Here is a 19,274-nt window from a genome sequence, read left to right as displayed (position 1 = left end):
GTAGTATGGAAATTCCAAAACCAGATAAAGACAATACAAAGAAAGAGAATTATAGGCCAATATCCCTGATGAATATAGACGCTAAAATCTTCAACAAAATATTAGCAATACATTAAGGATATCATACACCATGACCAAGTGAGATTTATTCCAGGTATGCAAGGCTGGCACAATATCCGCAAATCAATAAATGTGATATACCACATTAAACAGATTGCAACACAAAAAATCACATGATCATATCAACTGATGCAGAAAAAGCATTCAACAAAATCCAGCATCATTTTTTGATGAAAACTCTCAGCAGAGTGGGAATAGAGGGATCATACCTCAACATAATAAAACCTATAAACCTACAACCAACATAATTCCCAATGGGCAAACAATAAAACCATGTACCCTAAGAATAGGAACAAGACAAGGATGCCCATTTTCACCACTCTTATTCAACATAGTACTGGAAGTCCTAGCCATAGGGATCAGACAAGAAGTAATAAAAGGCATCCAAACTGGAAAGGAGGAAGTAAAACTCTCATATTTGCAGATGGTATGATATTGTACATAGGGAACCTTAAAAACTTCATAAAAATAGATTTAATAAAGGAATTCAGCAATGTAGCAGGATACAAAATTAACACCCAGAAATCTATGGCATTTTAATACACTAATAATGAACTCTCAGAAAAATAAACTATAAAAAAAATCCCATTTACCACTGCAACAACAACAAAAATTAAGATACTCAGGAATTAACTTAACCAAGGAGGTAAAAGACCTGTACTCAGATAACACAGGACATTGAAAAAAGATAGAGGAAGATATAAATAAGTGGAAGAATATACCGTGTTCATAAATTAGTAGAATCAACATAATTAAAATGTCTATACTATTCAAAGCAATCTATAGATTCGACATAACTTTTGTCACATGTGAGATAGAGAGCTTCATAATTATACCTCATCTCCACCAATTAACATAAAGTGTGAAGTGTTCTTATTTTTGCAACTTTATATTATTTCTTCTATCTTCAAATATTCATTTGGTTCTTCTTTAAAATCTACGTCATAACATCTTGCGTTTATGTTTAAATCCTTATTTTGTGCATTTTCTTTCATTTAATTTAAACTTGTTTCTTATGCCAAATGCCTACTTTAACAAAGAAGTAGTCTAGCTTCCACAGAAATATTGTCTATTATCTACCCTTACACTCAAGAAAGCAAAGTTAGTTAACTCATTCCTTTCTCAGTATCATAAGGGAGAGGAATCTTTATTATCAATTATATATTATGAAGATAAGGAATTACAACCTGTATAAATCCACCTATCAAAATATATTCACAAGTGAACAGACCAATTTAAAAATTAATCTCCAAACATACCCGCCTCCCTACTTAGACGTATTTCCTAACAAGACCATGTTTTTGTCACTCTCTCTCTCATCATTCAGGATACAATGCAAATGAGTAACAAAGTCAAATTGTGAATCCCATGGCAAAGTTTAGGATTCCAAAAAGTCACTAAAGTGATGTTAGAGAAGAACTGTCAAATCATATGAAAGGAAACTGACAGAGTTAATGAGAAAAGATGATTAATTTGACATGAATGATTACATAAAAGGTGTATCAAAATAGAATCATCTGAATGAAAATTTAAAAGACGTGTTCCTGAGAACTGAGGAGGTTTTAAATGTTTTGTTTTTTATCTCTATATCATGGTGGCCTTCTTAAGTCAAAGACCATATAAAGTCATGTTCTATATAGCCCTTTTCCTTACATTGATTGCTAATGCACAGAGCTGATACTGTTCTAATGTGATGATTTCATGGTAACAGGGTTCTTGTGCCAGCTTCACAATAGCACTCCCAGCAGCAAGTCTCAGACGTGACATATCTGGTTTACTGAAAAATAAGCAAGAAAGAATATAAATTAGATTTCTAACTATGTGCACAAAAACATTCCTGCTTTATATAGCTAATTTTACAAAATCCTCTAGCAAAAAAAAAAAGTTAGAAAACAGTTTAGTGATACTGAAAACCATACTGTATTTATTTAACTTTGGAATATGATGTCTAATACTACAAAATTCTTTTCCTGAACATAAGTGTGCTAAAGTCATTTAATTCTCTCCTACAAAAACAGCTTGTAGCCAAGCCTAGGGAAAAAAAAATCTATTCGTATGTTTAGTTGTTTAAGTCTTCCATTATGGATTACTTTTAGATACGTGTTTGTTTACAAATTAGGCATAAAAATGTCCTAACATGCTTATTAGTCAACTAAAACTGTGTTAAGTATAAAAGAAGTAGAATGAAAGCAGGTGTAATGAATAAAACATTACTATTTTCAGCTAGAATCCAACTTTTCAATTATTACCAAGAGGCTCCTTTTAAGATTAAGAAAACTTCTGCTAAATGGGACACGTCTCAAAAAATAGTAAATTCTTGACTAGTAAATACATCTAAACAACCCTTTGAAATATAGTGATGTATTAGATGAAGTACAGGGATCTTGGACTGATGTAAGGAGGGAAAGTTGTAACTTAGTTTTCCAAGATCTAATGATCTAGTTGGTTTGAGATCCTTCCTTTATTTTCCTAAGATTCTGTAAAAATGCTGACCGAATGCATGACAACATTATTAAGGTTCTGAAGCTTCCAGTCAAGATGTAGTAGGTAAATGAGGTACTCACCTCCTCCCACAACCACATCAAAATCATAGCTAATCTACAGAACAACCATTATTCAAAACCACCTGAAATCCAGGTGAACAGAAATCCAACAATTAAGGATATAAAAGAAGAAGCAACATTGGGACTGGTAGGAGGGGCCGAAATGCAGAACAAGTTGGTCCCACACCCACCTTTGGCAGTTGAAAATTGGGAGGAATTATTTTGAAGTCCCAGTTCTATACCAGGCTCCCCAGCTCAGGGTTTCAGTGTGAGGTGAGGTGGCGGGTGGGGGTGAAAAGTCCCCATATTACATCTGGTTGTGAAAATCAGTGGGGATTATGGCTGAGTGAGAGAGAGCTACTAGAGTCCCACGCATTCCTCTTAAAGGCTCGAGCACATACTTACTCAGACTCACTTGCTCTGAGCTCCAGCACTGGGGCAGCAGCTGGTAAAATGCCAGGAACAAACAGAACGGAACTGAATTGTCTGGCACAAGGGGGAGGTCTAGAGGGATGGCATTCTCCCAGACAAAATGCAGGCAGAGGTCTTTGTTCCTTTGCTGAGCCCTCCCACAAGAGCCCACAGGCAGGGTTGTATCTCAGTCTCCACCAACCTGGCTAACACTGTTTCCCAGCCCTGATAATTCTGAGTTCCCACCTCACCCACTTGTGGGCCTACCCAGGCCATTTTCAGCGGCTTTCCCATACAAATGGGCTGTCTTGGTTACTGCTGCAGATTTTCTTAAAATCTCTCAAACAAACAGCAACTGGCCTTGGCATGCCCTCTGCCCCTTGCAAAGTGGCCTGAGACCTGTCACTACTGGCAGCTGGTCCTGGTTTGCACAGTGGCCTCTCCTGGATATCACCAAGCCCAGCACAATTAGTAGTCATCTGCATATTACTTTGTAGCTCATGGTTTGGGGCAGGGCACAGGCAGCAGATGACCTTGGCTTACACCCCAGAGCCAACAAACCCAGTGGATAGCTTCAGACCATGCCAAAGACCACCCACCCCCAAACCACCTACAACAGAAAAAAGTCAAGGGGTAGACTCAGCAGGCATCAGAGCCCTGCTGAAGCAAGTCTTGTTCTGTGAGCTTGGCCCCTACACAGCAGGTCCTCCCTGGTGGCCAGTCCTCCCAGCCAATATAACTTTGTAAGTAATATAAATCTCTAATCACTGGGTTGTAGATCTGAAACTAATATAATATTGTATAACAAGTGGAATTAAAAAATAAATGATTACTTTTTAAAAAAGGAAGTTCTAAAAAAAAATTTGAGGTTACATGACCCAGGGATGCCTTTCAGTTCATCTACAGCAGCAGTTCTCAAACTGTGGGTCGCGACCCCTTTGGCGGTTGAACGACCCTTCCACAGGGGTCGCCTAAGACCATCCTGCATATCAGATATTTACGTTATGATTCATAACAGTAGCAACATTACAGTTACGAAGTAGCAACAAAAATAATTTTATGGTTGGGTCACAACATGAGGAACTGATTTTTAAAGGGCCAGAAGGTTGAGAACCACTGATCTACAGAAATATTCTAAGAGCTGTTTTAAGGTAAATCCCTCAGCCACTGCTAAAGGAAAGTCTTTCTTGTTTGAGTTTGTAAAAAGAAATAAACAACTATAAATAAACTAGAGGCCTGGTACATGAAATTCGTGCATGGGGCGGGGGGAGTCCCTCAGCTTGGCCTGCACTCTCTCCAATCTGGGACCACTTGGGGGATGTCCCAGACATCCCTCTCACAATCTGGGACTGCTGGCTTCTAACCGCTCGCCTGCCTGATCGCCCCTAACTGCCTCTGTCTGCCTGCTGGCCTAATTGCCCCTACCTTGCTTCCCTGCTGGACTGATTGCCCCTAACCGCCTCTGCCTCGGCCCCCAGCCTAAGCCACAGTCTGGTCTCCCTTTGCCGGAGGCGACCTGACCCATTAGGGAAAGGCGCCGCCCCCATCACCCTGCTGCTGCTGTCACCATGGCTGCCTGAGCCTCAGGCCTGGCAGTCACATGGGCTGGCCCTCACAGCCACCATCTGCGGCTTGCCTGAGCCTCAGGCAGCCGGTGTGGCTTTGTCCAGAAGGACATCCGGATGGTCATCCGGAAGACGTCCACCCTGATTAATATATTACCCTTTTATTAGTATAGATACTTCACAACTAATATTTTGAAGACCAGATTTCTTTCTAAAGCCTTCTTTAAAAATGCACAACCAACGTAAGTGACGTACATTTGCATAATTCAAGTACACATTTAATTTTGTTAAGGAATACCATGAAAAATAACAGGTGAAAGATCTAAATATGCACATTAATAATGTAATTAATAAATTTAAGAGATAAAAATGTATTAATACTAGAGAAAAACATTCTTCTCTAATTATTATGTAAATCCTGAACACTGGAATATCCTATCTAATAATAGACAAAAAGGGTAATTAACCATACCTCCGCTACGCTTCCCATTGGCTAATCAGCAGGATATGCAAATTAACTGCCAACAAAGATGGCGGCCGGCAACAACGCAGCTAAAGCGAGCAGGAGGCTTGCTTGCTCCAGTGATGGAGGAAGCCAAGGTTCCCCACCTGCCGCAGCCCAGCTCTGAGCTCCGGAAGCAACAATGTTGCAATTATAGAAGCTAAACAAACCCCAGATACCTGCTTTCAGCCAGCCGGGGCCTCAGAGCTTAGAGCGCCAGTGATGACAGCAGAGTTTCAATTATAGAAGCTAAACAACCCAGATACCTGCTTTCAGCCAGCAACGGCCTCAGAGCTGGAACCGGGCCTCAGAGCTGGAGCCGGCTCGCAGCTCCAGTGACAGCTATAGAAGGTAAATAAATCCCAGAAAAAAAAGAAAAAAAAAAAGAGGCTGGGAGCTTCAGTCGCCCACCAGCCTGAAAACGACCCTCAGCTGCTCACCCAGGCTGGCCAGGCACCCAAGCGGTACCCCCACCCTGATCCGAATCACCCTTCAGGGCAAATGAGCCAGCCCCCACCAGTGCACCAGGCCTCTATCCTATATAGTAAAAGGGTAATATGCAAACTGACCCTAACAGCAGAAAGACTGGGAATGACTGAACACTATGACACACACTGACCACCAGGGGGCAGACGCTCAATGCAGGAGCTGCCCTCTGGTGGTCAGTGAGCTCCCATATGGAGGAGCTCTGCTCAGCCACATGCCAGGCTGATGGCTGCCAGTACAGTGGTGGTGGCAGGAGCCTTTCCTGCCCCCTGAGCAGCGCTAAGGATGTCTGACTGCAGCTTAGGTCTGCTCCCCGCTGGCAAATGGACATACCCCGCTGGCTGCCGGGCTGCCAGAGGGATGTCTGATTGCCATCTTAGGCCCAATCCCCCCGGGGAGCAGGCCTAAGCCAGCAAGTGGTCACCCCCGAGGGGTCCCAGACTGCGAGAGGGCACAGGCCAGGCTGAGGGGCCCCCTACCCCCAAGTGCACAAATTTTGTGCACCGGGCCTCTAGTCCCATATAATAAAAGCCTAATATGCTAAGTGTCCAGTCAACCAGTTGGCTGTCCAACCAATCAAAGCGTAATATGCTAATGATAAGGCCACTCAACCACTCACTATGACATGCACTGACCACCAAGGGGCAGACAGTTGACTAGTTGACCAGTCGCTATGATGTGTACTGACCACCAGGGGGCAGATGCTCCGGCTGGTAGGATAGCTTGCTGCTGAGGTTCAACCCACTGGGACTGAGAGAGACAGGCCGGACATGCCCTGGATCCCTCTCGTGGCCCCTCCCCAGCTGGCCAACCTCCTGTGTTCCTCCCGGCCCTGATCATGCACTGGTGGGGTCCCTCAGCCTGGCCTGTGCCCTCTCGCAATCTGGGACCCCTTGGGGGATGTCAGAGAGATGGTTTTGGCCCGATCCCACAGGTCAGGCTAAGGGAACCCACTCGTGCACAAATTTGTGCACCGGGCCTCTAGTATGAATTTAAGAGTAGAGAGGTAAAGACAACTAATTAGACTGAAAAATTTACATAAATTAGTTGTAGATGTGGAATGCTTGACCAAGTTTTATTTTTACTTGGTTTGTTTGATAAAAATGTGCTCCTTTTAACTGTCTATGCAGAAAGTACTGTATGAGCAAAAACACAAGAAATGAAGATAGAAAGGGAGAAAGCAGCTGGCAGTCACCTTTATATACTTCACCATTAAAGTCTTTACACTAGATATATTAAGAGGAGAAAAATTATTCTCTTACATTTATTACCAAAACAAGTCAATAAATAACACAGAAGACAAATTTCTAAATTTTAGCTAACCTTGTCAAAATAACCACTACCATCACCAGTTCTTCTAAAATACTTACTATGTGCTGGGCAGTGTTTTAAACACCTTAAATATATTAACTTATTTAATCATCATAATAGCTAGGTGAGACAGGGTATATATAATTATTCTCTATGAGGAAACTGAGGTACAGAGAGGTTAAAGTAACTTGGTAAGGGATCCCTTTAATAGTAAGTGATGGTGCCAGAGTTTGAATCTAGGATCAAGAGTCTGTTTCCAGTCGCTATTCTATATCTTTTAAGCAAAACAAAACAAAAAAGTATGTGTTTTAAATAATTTACATCAAGTATTTTTTTAAAATTTGTACATATTTAGACTTCTGGAATCGATTCAATAAACTGTCTTCTACCCAGTCTGCTTTTTTCCCTTTAGACATTAATTAACAAGAACATAAAATATCAGGTACTTATTGGTACACTAACATCTTATAATTAGCCTTTCAAAACTTTGAATATAGCTATGAATATATGAAGATGTTTTGTTTAAAATAATTAGTGTATATAGCGGTACTTGCATAAATAACTACTGTACAAAAGCATATTACAATAAAAATATAGGCATGCATACAAAGCAATAATTATTTTTTAAAAGAAACTGAACCAAGCAATGATTACAGATGTTGAAATACTATGCAATCCAAATAATTTAAAATAGTACTTTATACCTAATTTTCCCCTGTTCTGTCAAGTCTCCATCACTATGCAATATTGTTGTTAGCAATCTTAAAGTAGAAGTTCCTGATTTACTGTGATTATTCTTCATTCCAAGTAGCCATCGAACCATCATTTTAATCGCCTGTATCTATTTAAAAGACAAATTCACAAGTAAAACATTGCTACATTTTAAAGAAATTCTGTATCAAGCTTAAGTTAAAAAATATGTTTTTAATCAATGCCTTTTAAGGGGGAAAAAAAGGAAAAGAAAAAGGAATTATTCTTTTCTATGTCTATGGAGATAACTCTGAATGTTTAAAATTAAACATGCCTCACCTCCTAGGTAACTGACAAATGAATGATTTAACAAAAGATTTTGTGTGTGTGTGTGTGATTTTCATTTTCCTCAACATACCCTCTACACTTTATGACCGTCAGTAAAATCATACTAACTATGCTAGGCAAAAAAGTTAAGTTCCAAGCTATAAATTATATTCAATCTTTTGAGTCTTAAGAGATGATACCACCTCACATTTGTACTGTTTTTATAATTACAAAGTACCTAAGTTATTTACAACAACCCTTTTTGAAAGGATGCATATTACTTCTTTTCTTCACACATTATCTTAGCTTTTTACAGCTCTAAGTCACAGGGACTGAGTGGGTCTTGTCTTCTGCAGTGGCATGTTCCAGTCCCCCTTAAAATGCCTTTCCTGTTCCATTTGGTAATTATGAACTTAAGTGCAGGTGGCCAGTGCTGCTCAACTGTACAAAACTGCTGCTTGAAACCAATGCTAAGAAAACAGATTTATACTGGAACTTGAAAGAATCAAGCATCATTCAATGATTAAGGAGGGGATGCTCTAAAGGTCTCTATCAGAATCCGAAGCTGGAATAATGTGATAAAGTAGTTAATAATATGAAACATAAACACCCCTTCCGAAAAGATTTATAAGAAATTACAACTAGAGAAACAACAATATTTATTGTATTTGTTCATGGCCTTCACATCTTGGGCAGCGCATTGAGGTGAGGTCTACAAAAAAATCAAAATAAAAAGTTTTATCAAGTCCTTTGGGAAAGATAAACAGTCTTCAAATCCAAATAACCATTTTTACTGAACAGCAGATGTACATAAGAAAACCAGCATTGTCTTTTGCCATTTAATGGTTGATATCTAAGAAGCAGCAACATGGAGGTAGTTCACAAACTCTTTTTTTTTTTCTTCTCAAATTAGATTACATGCAGCTGCCCTCAAGGCCATAGGTTTCTCACCATTGCCTTATACTCTCACAGTACATGGGTTAATGTCATACTATAAATATAAAAACTCAAATGATTTTAATAGCCATCTTAATAACAGGAATAGAAATTTTAACACCTACATTAAAAATATATTAAATATATTTAAATAAAGAAATCTATATATATATTACTCACTTTGACCATTGTTTCAGGAGAAACTTCTTCATCTGGAACCCAAAGCTTAGTTGTCTTTTTTCCTGGAAGCTAAACAAAAATTAAGGACTTTACAATGTGAACACGAATTCTCATGTTTAATATATAGTGAATGAATGAAATCTGTATCTTCTGGAGTTACAGTTATTATATGTAACAGAAAAAAAAACACATCTTTCTAACCCTATTACTCAAAAAGGCTGAAAGGCATAACTCACTGGCATCCACATTCAGCACTTATACATCCTCATCAGTTGGGTCTCTCTGCGTGGAGGTGGATTGACTTTAACATCCTACATACACTCCTATAAAAACCCGCTTTGAGACTGACTCAATTATTTAAGGCAGCTTGGCAAGGTCTAGGATAAAATCAACGAAACCATAAAAGTGTAATTCTTAAATAAGGGGAAAGGCATACACAAAGAACCTTGAGCAGGGGAAAAATTGAAAAGGTTTGCAGTTGAAGATAACAAAAAAAAAAAGCATTAGAGGCCCAATAGGAGACCAAATTATAGAAAATTTTTGGAAAAAACAAAACAAAATATACAGTAAAAAATTAACAGTTAGAAGGTTTGTCTCCCTACAAGCACAGAAAAGAAACACCTGCCAAATAAGAATAATCTTGAAATGATAAACTGCAGCTAATGAAAGATGTGAATTTAGAGTGGCAGCCAGGAAATTGAGTTAAGGTGACAGAAACGCTGAACCCAACGTTGGAAGCCTACAGATCCCATTTATACTCCCAGCTCATGTGTGTTAATTCTAAAGGCAGTCTAGGAAACAGAAATCAAACCCTCTGACAACAGGATCCAGAAGGCAAACTCTGCAAACATCATCCACTTTAAAATTTAGGGTGTTCAACAAGGGCTCTACTCTTTATTAGGCTCATAGTTATAATTTTTTTTTCTTTCAGCTCAGTAGCAGTAATGAAAATATTTATCAACCTCTCAGCCTTTCATCTTCAAAGTCAGCTATCATAGGTATAAGCTATCACGTGTATAAGAAAAAACATCAGAGCACCAAACTCAAATCTCTTTATTTCTCATCTCACAATGGTTCTCAACCTTCTGGCCCTTTAAATACAGTTCCTCATGTTGTGACACAACCATAAAATTATTTTCAATGCGATCTAACCAGTTTGGCTCAGTAGATGCGGCATCGGCCTGCGGACTGAAGGGTCCCAGGTTTGATTCCGGTCAAGGGCATGTGCCTTGGTTGTGGGCACATCCCCAGTGGGGGGTGTGCAGGAGGCAGCTGATCGATGTTTCTCTCTCATCGATGTTTCTAGCTCTCTATCCTTCTCCCTCCTCCCTGTAAAAAATCAATAAAATATATTTTAAAAAATTTGCATTGCTACTTCATAACTGTAATGTTGCTACTGTTATGAATCGTAATGTAAATATCTGTTATGCAGGATGGTCTTAGGCGACCCCTGTGAAAGGGTCGTTCGACCGCCAAAGGGGTTGTGACCCACAGGTTGAGAATCACTGCTTTAGAAACTTTGCCCTGCCAAATCTCATTGCTTTGGTGTCTGTTGCCTTCAAACCGATTTTTAAAAATATTTTGTCCATTCTTTTTATTTGTTCCAGTGGGGATATAGGTTCAAGACAACCTAGTCAGATCTTGTCAGATACAGAACTTTCACCTTTTTAAATTCATTTATTTGTTTTATTTTATGTTATATTTATACAAAGGAATATACAGGGTTGAGCAAAAGTAGGTTTACAGTTATAATACAGACAATATAATAATAACACAAAAATAAACTCTGTGTTCCACATACAACCAAAATCCTACTTTTGCCCACCCCTGTATGTATATAACATTTGTATCACTTGTTTTATAATACAACAATGAACACCTGTGAACTGTTAGTACCTGGTTTTATTACTCGCCAAACCTTCCTGTATTTTCTCTGCCTTAGATAAGCACTGTGTTGAATTTTGGGTTTATTATTTCCCAATTAAAACAAAACATCACTTTACCAAATATATCTCTCTAAACAGCATACTTGTTTAGTTTTGCTAGTTCTTGAAGCTCATAAGCTATGCTATACTGTATATATTCTAGGTGACTTGCTTTTATTACACATTTGTTTCTTAAAATAGTCTTTGTTATTAAATCTAACTGCAGTTCATTCATTTGTTATTCTGTGTTATATCACCCAAAATAACTATTTATTCTCTTAGTGGACATTTGGAATATTTCCATTTCTTTCCTATAAATGTTCTTATAAAGGCATCCTGATACTATTGGCAAGAATTTCTCTAGGTTATAGTCATACGAGTGAAACTGATGAATCGCAGTATGTACATGCATTTAATTTTATTATCAAAATATTTCCCAAAATGGTTAAAACTTATTTTCCTCCTATAGGCAGTATATAACACCAATTCTTGTCATACTTCTTAATTTCTCCCATCTGATTGATGGAGTGTCTCATTATAGTTTTAATTTGCATTTTCCTGGTTATTAATCTACACTAATAAAAGAGAAAGATGCAAATTGACCATACCCCCGAATGCTTCCCATTGGCTAATCAGCAGGATATGCAAATTAACTGCCAACCAAGATGGCAGCCGGCAGCCAGGCAGCTGAAGCAAACAGGAGGCTTGCTTGCTCCAGTGACGGAGGAAGCCAACGTTCCCGGCCTGCGGCAGCCCAGCTCTGAGCTCCAGATGCAACAATGTTGCAATTATAGAAGCTAAACAAGCTCCAGATAGCTGCTTTCAGCCGTCAGCGGGCTCAGAGTTTAGAGCGCCAGTGATGGCAACAGAGTTTCAATTATAGAAGCTAAACAAAGCCCAGATAACTTGCTTTCAGCAGCTGAGGTCTCAAGCTGGAGCCGGCCTCAGAGCTAAAGCCGGCTCTCAGCTCCAGGGACAGCCATAGAAGGTAAATAAATCCCAGAATAAAAAAAAAAAAAAGGGAAAAAAGGAGAGACTGGGAGCTTCAGTCACCCGCCAGCCTGAAAACGGCCCTCAGCCCCTCAACCAGACTGGCCAGGCACCCCAGTGGGGACCCCCACCCTAAAGGGGGTGCAGACAGCCTAGAAACAGCCATCAGCCCCTCATCCAGGCTGGCCAGGCACCCCAGTGGGGACCCACACCCTAAAGGGGGTGCGGGCAGCCTAAAAACAGCCATCAGCCCCTCACCCAGACTGGTCAGGCACCCCAGTGGGGACCGCCCCCAGAAGCACCAGCAGCGGGTCTTGCCTTGGGGCCCGGGAACCGCCCATCAGCAGGTCAGGGCTGCAAGGCAAGGCCCTCCCCCAGCAGCAGGTCTTGCCTTGAGGCCTGGGAACCGCCCATCAGCAGGTCAGGGCTGCAAGGCAAGGCCCTCCCCCATCAGCAGGTCTTGCCTTGGGGCCCGGGATCCGCTCATCAGTGGGTCCAGGCTGCAAGGCAAGGCCTTCTCCCAGAAGCCCCAGCTACATTAAAAATAAAAGGATCTCCTTTTGAACCAATCTGTTTAGATTCATGATTAGTAAAACAGTATGGAACTAATGAAATACAGTGATAAGAATTAGGAAGTGTGACAGTGATGGTTCTGGGCATGTGAAGGGTGAGGGACAGAAGGGTACACACGGTCTTCCCTTCAGTTCTGCTGGAGAGATGAGCTCTGAGGGCCGGAACTGCTCCATGCCCAGAGGAGGTGGGTGTGGTCAGTGGCTCTGTTACAGAACTTCTTGCCAAGCAGACACCTTACCTGACCCACAGGAACCTTTTTACTCCAGAAAACAGAAACAGCCAGTTCCCAATGTGCATGGGAAAACCAGTGTACCCTCCTGTGCACGATGTCCTGATGGGGTGACGGGGGAGGTGGGGGAGGGGAGCAGTGCAGAGTTGTTAGGCAGCTGGGGTGGGAGTGGAAATGCCATGAAATGTCCACAGTCCTGGCTGTGCCCATGGTCTAGGCGGCTCCTCCAGGCACTGGCTGAGGGATTAGGGCTGATTCTCTCAGGAAGGGAATATTCCATGGGTGAAAGATTTACAGGCTCAGGGTGGGCTGTGTGTTAGTTTGGGGCAAATCCCTCAGCATTCCTGCTGCCAAGCCCTCAAAGGAATGAAGCAGAGGCACCCCTCACCCCCAAGACCCCTTCGTGGACATTTTAGCATCTACATGATTTTTAATCCCTTCAGGGAGACTTTCTATCCTGCAGTCCCATCCCACCCCACTGTTGCTGTTTGTCTGCCAGCTGGGTCGAGCATCAAGGGGAAAGGAGGTTAATACTCACTGAAAGACTACTGATCCTACCGGGAAACCAACCTATTTACTGTACTGTTGTAAATATCATACCCTTTATATCCTGTATATTGGCTTCTTTTAAATAAATTGAAATGTCTTAGAAAAAAAAGAAGAAAAGAAGGCAAGACAGGGCGGGACCCAGAAGATCCAGAAGCCGCCTGATATGGTAGTAACTCTACCAGTAAGCACTCTGAAAGTCAGTGGCATAAATGCACCAATTAAAGGTCAGATTATGAGGGTGAATCAAAAACAAAACCCACTTTAAATATAAAGACACATATAGATTAAAAGTAAATGAATTAAGCTGCAGCCTGTTTTGCTCAGTGGATAGAGCATTAGCCTGTGGACTGAAGGGTCCTAGGTTCGATTCCAGTCAAGGGCATGTACCTCAGTTGCTGGCTTGATCCCCAGTCCCTATCAAAGCATGTGCAGGAGTCAACCAATCAATGTGTTTCTCCCTTTCCCTTCACTCCTCTAAAATTGAATGGAAAAATATCCTTGGGTGAAGATTAACAAAAACAAAGTAAATGGATTAAGTAACATTAAAGAGATTATAAGAAAAATATATTCCAAATTCTGTTAGTTGTATAATGGTTATGTTTAACTTATTAACACCTAAGAAATTGGGTGAAGGATACATATAATATGCTGTAGTATTTCATAGTTTTTTTAGATGTATGATATTATTTCAAATTAAAATATTAAAACATTTTAAAATTAATAAAATATTAATTGAAATGTATCTGCATTACATGAAAAATCTCCTAATTGCTTCTAGCATAATTTATTAAATTGCGCTAAAATTTACAAGGGTTCAATTAAAAAATATCTTAATTCTAAATGATATAATAGAAAATATATAATAGTGCAGTTATAAGCACTTATCTGAAAATACAAATTTAAAGAAGTGAATTTAAAGAAGGGATTAGCCAAAGAAAATATATGCACAACCCATGGACACAGACAACAGTATGGTGATAGCCAGAGAGAAGTGGGGGGCAAGAGCTGGGTAGAGGGGGCAAAAGGGTTGGAAATAGGGACATCCTATATAATAATAACAAAAGGCTAATATGCACATTGAGTAAACAGCAGAATGACCGGTTGCTATGATGTGCACTGGCCACCAGGGGGCAGACGCTCAATGCAGGAGCTGCCCCCTGGTGGTCAGTGCACTTCCATATGGGGAGTGCCACTCAGCCAGAAGCTGGCTCATGGCTGACCAGCACAGTGGTGGTGCCAGGAGCCTCTCCCACCTCCGTGGCAGCACTAAGAATGTCCAACTAATGGTTTAGACCTGATCCCTTGGGGGCCTAAGCCTTTAGTCGGACATCCCCAAGGGCTCCCTGGCTGCTAAAAGGATGTCTGACTGCAAGCTTAGGCCTGATCCCCCAGGGAGTGGACCTAAGTCGACAGGTGGACATCCCCCAAGGGATCCTGGACTGTGAATGGGTGCAGGCTGGGCTAAGGGACCCCCCCCCCCCGTCCCCTGAGTGCACAAATTTTTGTGCACCGGGCCTCTAGTCCCATATAATAAAAGGCTAATATGCAAATTGCCCCTAGGGAGTTTGGGAGTTTGCTTGCTCGCAATGACGTACGCTGACCTCTAGGGGGCTGCACGGAACATGGTGGGCGACCAACGGTGATGGCGCATAGGTGGTGAGGGAAGGGGGAGGTGGGGAGGTGGGGAACCTGATTGGCCCTGATCACTGCCAGGCCTAAGGACCTTACCCGTGCATGAATTCAGTTCACTGGGCCTCTAGTTAAGTTTTTATGTCTAGTCACCAATTTCATGTTGTCCCCTTTCCAAAATCATTTTGATGTCTCTTTTTCAGAGGTAATCTTTACACGTATTAATACTTTTCTCAGGTACATGTTGCAATACCTTCATAAAATCTCAATTATGGTGTGTCTTTTACTCCCTTTATGGTGTTCTTTGAACAAAAATTATCAATTAAAATGTAGCTAAATTGGCCATTCTTTTTGTAGTTAGTGTTTTTTACATCTTTTAAAAAAAATCCTCTCCTATTTCAGTGTCATAAAAAAAGTCCCCTGTATGTTGTTTTAAAAGTTTTAAGGTTTTTAACATGCCCTAAAAATTCAATCTACCTGGAATTGATTGCTTTCTCTGTATGCTGTGATTTAAGGATTCCGTTTCTTTTTACTTCCCATAGTATAACACAATTTATTGAAAAATCTCTCCTTTCAGTCATCTGCAATGCTACTACTCATATCAGATATTGCTTCTATTATTAAAATTTTTTTAAAAAAAGTTTTTATTGATTTCAGAGGAAAGATGGGAGACAGAGAGAATCATTGATTGGCTGCTTCCTGGCATGCCAGCTACTGGGGATTGAGCCCTAAACCCAGGCATGTGCCCTGAGTAGGAATCAAACCATAACCTCCTGGTTCACGGGTCGATGTTCAACCACTGAGCACACCTACCAGACCCCTCTATTCTTTTTCATTGCTTTGTCAGTCTGCTTATCCACAAGATGTCTTTCACGAAAGTTTTATAATTTTCTCTTGTACAACTTTGTTAGGTACTTTGGTTAAAATTAGGTTTTATGTTTACGGTTAATTTGGGCAATTATTTTGGAGCTTTGATTTTATATCCATCTTTCTTGCTAAACTCTTTTTAATCATATTTATGAAATATGTTAGTTTTAAATATTTTCTAATCCTTTAATATTTTATTTCTATATATTCCTTTTATTTGTACATGGATATTTTTTCATTTCATGTTAATCTTTTTTTCCCAAGTTTTCTGCTGTGATGATGTACATTTTAATTTTTTTTTCCAAAATCATTTTTGTTTTGGTTTATTTAGATATTATTCTGCTAGTTGCATAAATGTCCACAGATTTTATATCTTATTGTGGTACAAAATTTTTTGGACACTACATGAATTTCTTGTTTATTACATCAGTATCCAATTTAAATCCATATTCTGTTTAATGCTTTTCATATTGACTGATATATTTTTCCTTCCTATTATTTTTAGACTTTGTCTCTCATTAGTTTAGTTGCATCTGTTGGTTTTTATTTTATTACTAGGGGCCCGGTGCACAAAATTCGTGCAGGAGGTGTGGGGGGGTGTGTGTCCCTCAGCCCTGCCTGCACCCTTTCCAATCTGGGACCCCTTGGGGGATGTCCGACTGACTGTTTAGGCCCAATCTTGGTGGGTTCGGGCCTACACCGGCAGTCAGACATCTCTCTCACAATCTGGGACTGCTGGCTCCTAACCGCTCGCCTACCTGCCTGCCTGATTGCCCCTAATGGCTTCGGCTTGCCAGCCTGATCGCCACCTAACCATTCCCCTGCCAGCCTGGTCGCACCCAACTGCCCTTCCCTGCTGGCCTGGTCGCCCCCAACTGCCCTCCCCTGCCAGCCTCATTGCCCACAACTGCCCTCCCCTATTGGCCATCTTGTGGTGGCCATCTTGTGATGATGTCGTGCGAGGACGTGACATCACCTAGGCTCTTATTATATAGGATTTTTGAACCCATCTGCCAGTCTATTGGTATTATCAGGATAACATCTGTTTATTTTTTCTATTTGTAATAATTTATGCAGACTGAATTTTTTTCTTGTGAATTAAATATTTTAGTGGAGTATATCTTTGGGTAACTCAAAATGGCGACAGAAAATTTACAAAATTGTTTTTTTGAAATCTAGTCTTGCAGCTGAGAAATCTAGTTAATCTGACTCTTTTTTTTTTTGGTAGGTTGCCTCATGGAGACTTTTTGACATCTTTAGTTCAGAAATTTTAGCAGAATATGTCTACTATGATTCCACTTTCATTTTTTCCACTTTATAGCTTGAAGGTACTTCTCAACCAAAGAACTGCTTTTTAGGCTTTATCTAATTTTTCAGCTCTATGAGTTTGGGGTATTTGCCTGATGGATTTTAGAGATACCTGTCCTGTTGCCAGAGGGTTATCTGAGCTGGTATTTGGTTTCTATTTCATAGGCTGCTTCTAGAAACCACACATTATCAGCTGTAGGTAAAATAGGATCTCAATGCTTCCAAGATTGGGATCAGCATTTTTGTCACCTTAATTTAGTTTCCAGGCTGCCACTGTAAATTCAATTCTCAGTACCTATAGTTTATCTTTTGTCCTGAAAACAACTCCTTTGGCAGGTGCTTCCTTTATGTGTTTATATGAATATGCAAGCCATAGTCTACCTGTGTTAATTTTTAACGTATGATCTCTCTTACATGTGAAATCTAAAAAAAAACAGAAACAAAACCTAACCCCAATAACAATAACAACAAAAACCCAACTTAGATACAGAGGACAGATTGGTAGTTGCAAGAGCAGGGGGTGAGGGACAGGTGAATCGGATCAAAAGGTACAACCTTCCAGTTATAATATAAATAAGTCACTGAATATATTTTTATATGTACACATTTTATATTTTTACTAGAGGCCCGGTGCACAAAAATTTGTGCACTCGGGGGGGAGGGGGGTCCCTCAGCCCGGCCTGTGCCCTCTCGCAGTCTGGGACCCCTTGGGAGATAATGACCTGCTGGCTTAGGCCTGCTCCCGGGTGGCAGAGGGCAGGCCCAATCCCTAGGTGCAGCCCCTGGTCGGGCTCAGAGCAGGGCCGATTGGGGAGTTGGGGCACCGCCCCCTGTCACACTCAAAGCAGGGTCGATGGGGAGGTTGCAGCGCCACCCCCTGTCACGCACAGAGCAGGGCCAATCAGGGGGGTTGGGGTTCCGTACCCTGTCACGCACAGAGCAGGGTCTATCACGGGGTTGGGGAGCTCCCCCCTGTCACGCACAGAGCCACAGGGCGATCCGGGGGTTTGGGTGCTGCCCCCCCGTCATGCTGATCCCGGTGCTGGGAGGCCTCCCGGCTCCACTGATCCCGGTGCTGGGAGGCATATTACCCTTTTACTATATAGGATAGAGGCATGGTGCACGGGTGGGGGCCGGCTGGTTTGCCCTGAAGGGTGTCCTGGATCAGGGTGGGGGTCCCCACTGGGGTGCTGGCCAGCCTGGGTGAGGGAATGATGGCTGTTTGCAGCTGGTCACACACCCTGCAGGGTGGGGGTCCCTACTGGGGTGCCTGGATAGTCTGGGTGAGGGGCTGAGGGCTGTTTTCAGGCTGGCGGGTGACTGAAGGTCCCAACTGCTCCTTTTTTTTCTTTATTCTGGGCCAGCTTTAGTCTGGCTCCAGCTCTTAGGCCTCGGCTGCTAAAAGCAGGTATCTGGTTTGTTTGGGTTCTATAATCGAAACACTGTATCAACTCCAGCTCTGAGATTCCGGCTGGCTGAAAGCAGGTTTCTGGGGTTTTGTTTAGCTTCTATATTTGTAACTATGTTTCAAACTGCAAGCTCAGAGGCCAGCAAGGCAGGTGGGGAACGTTGGTTTCCTCCGTCACTGAAGCAAGCAAGCCTCATGTTAGCTTCAAGCTGCCTGGCTGCCGGCCGCCATCTTGGCTGGCAGTTAATTTGCATATTGCCCTGATTAGCCAATGAGAAGGGTAGCGGACGTACGGCTAATTACCATGTTTCTCTTTTATTAGATAGGATATTTACATTTGCATGTTATATATTTTATATTTACATATTTCATATTTTTATTTATATTATATATGTTATTATATTTGTATTATATATATTTGAAAACTGCTAACAGAATAGATATCATAAGTTCTCACCACAGAAAATTAATTACTGTGCTGATCATTTCACAATACATACAAATATTGAATCATTATGTTGACATCTAAAACTAATATAATGATGTATATATCAATTTTTAAAAATTAAAGAACTTGAAGAAGTGAAATGACAATCTACAGAATGAGAGAAAATATTTGCAAATCATATATCTGATAAGAGACTTGTATCTACAATATATAAATACCTATTACAACTCAACAAAAAGATAAATAAAGCAATAAAAGGTCAAAAGATATGAATAGT

At 41.0% G+C, this 19,274-nt stretch overlaps 1 protein-coding gene across 1 annotated transcript in view; it reads right to left on the bottom strand.

Annotated features, from left to right (window-relative positions):
* PDS5B (PDS5 cohesin associated factor B) overlaps nucleotides 1–19,274 on the bottom strand; it is a 265,811-nt gene that overhangs the window by 38,002 nt on the left and 208,535 nt on the right. The window contains exons 22-24 of the mRNA XM_081083029.1: nucleotides 9,072–9,140; nucleotides 7,643–7,779; nucleotides 1,774–1,897 (exon numbers count right to left, since the gene is read on the bottom strand). Of these exons, the coding sequence (XP_080939155.1) occupies nucleotides 1,774–1,897; nucleotides 7,643–7,779; nucleotides 9,072–9,140 (330 nt within the window). The remainder of the gene's footprint in view (nucleotides 1–1,773; nucleotides 1,898–7,642; nucleotides 7,780–9,071; nucleotides 9,141–19,274) is intronic.

The sequence above is a fragment of the Myotis nattereri genome (assembly GCF_964212035.1).
Source record: "Myotis nattereri genome assembly, chromosome: 2".
Taxonomy (NCBI): domain Eukaryota; kingdom Metazoa; phylum Chordata; class Mammalia; order Chiroptera; family Vespertilionidae; genus Myotis; species Myotis nattereri.
This window is presented reverse-complemented; position numbering and strand designations above follow the sequence as displayed.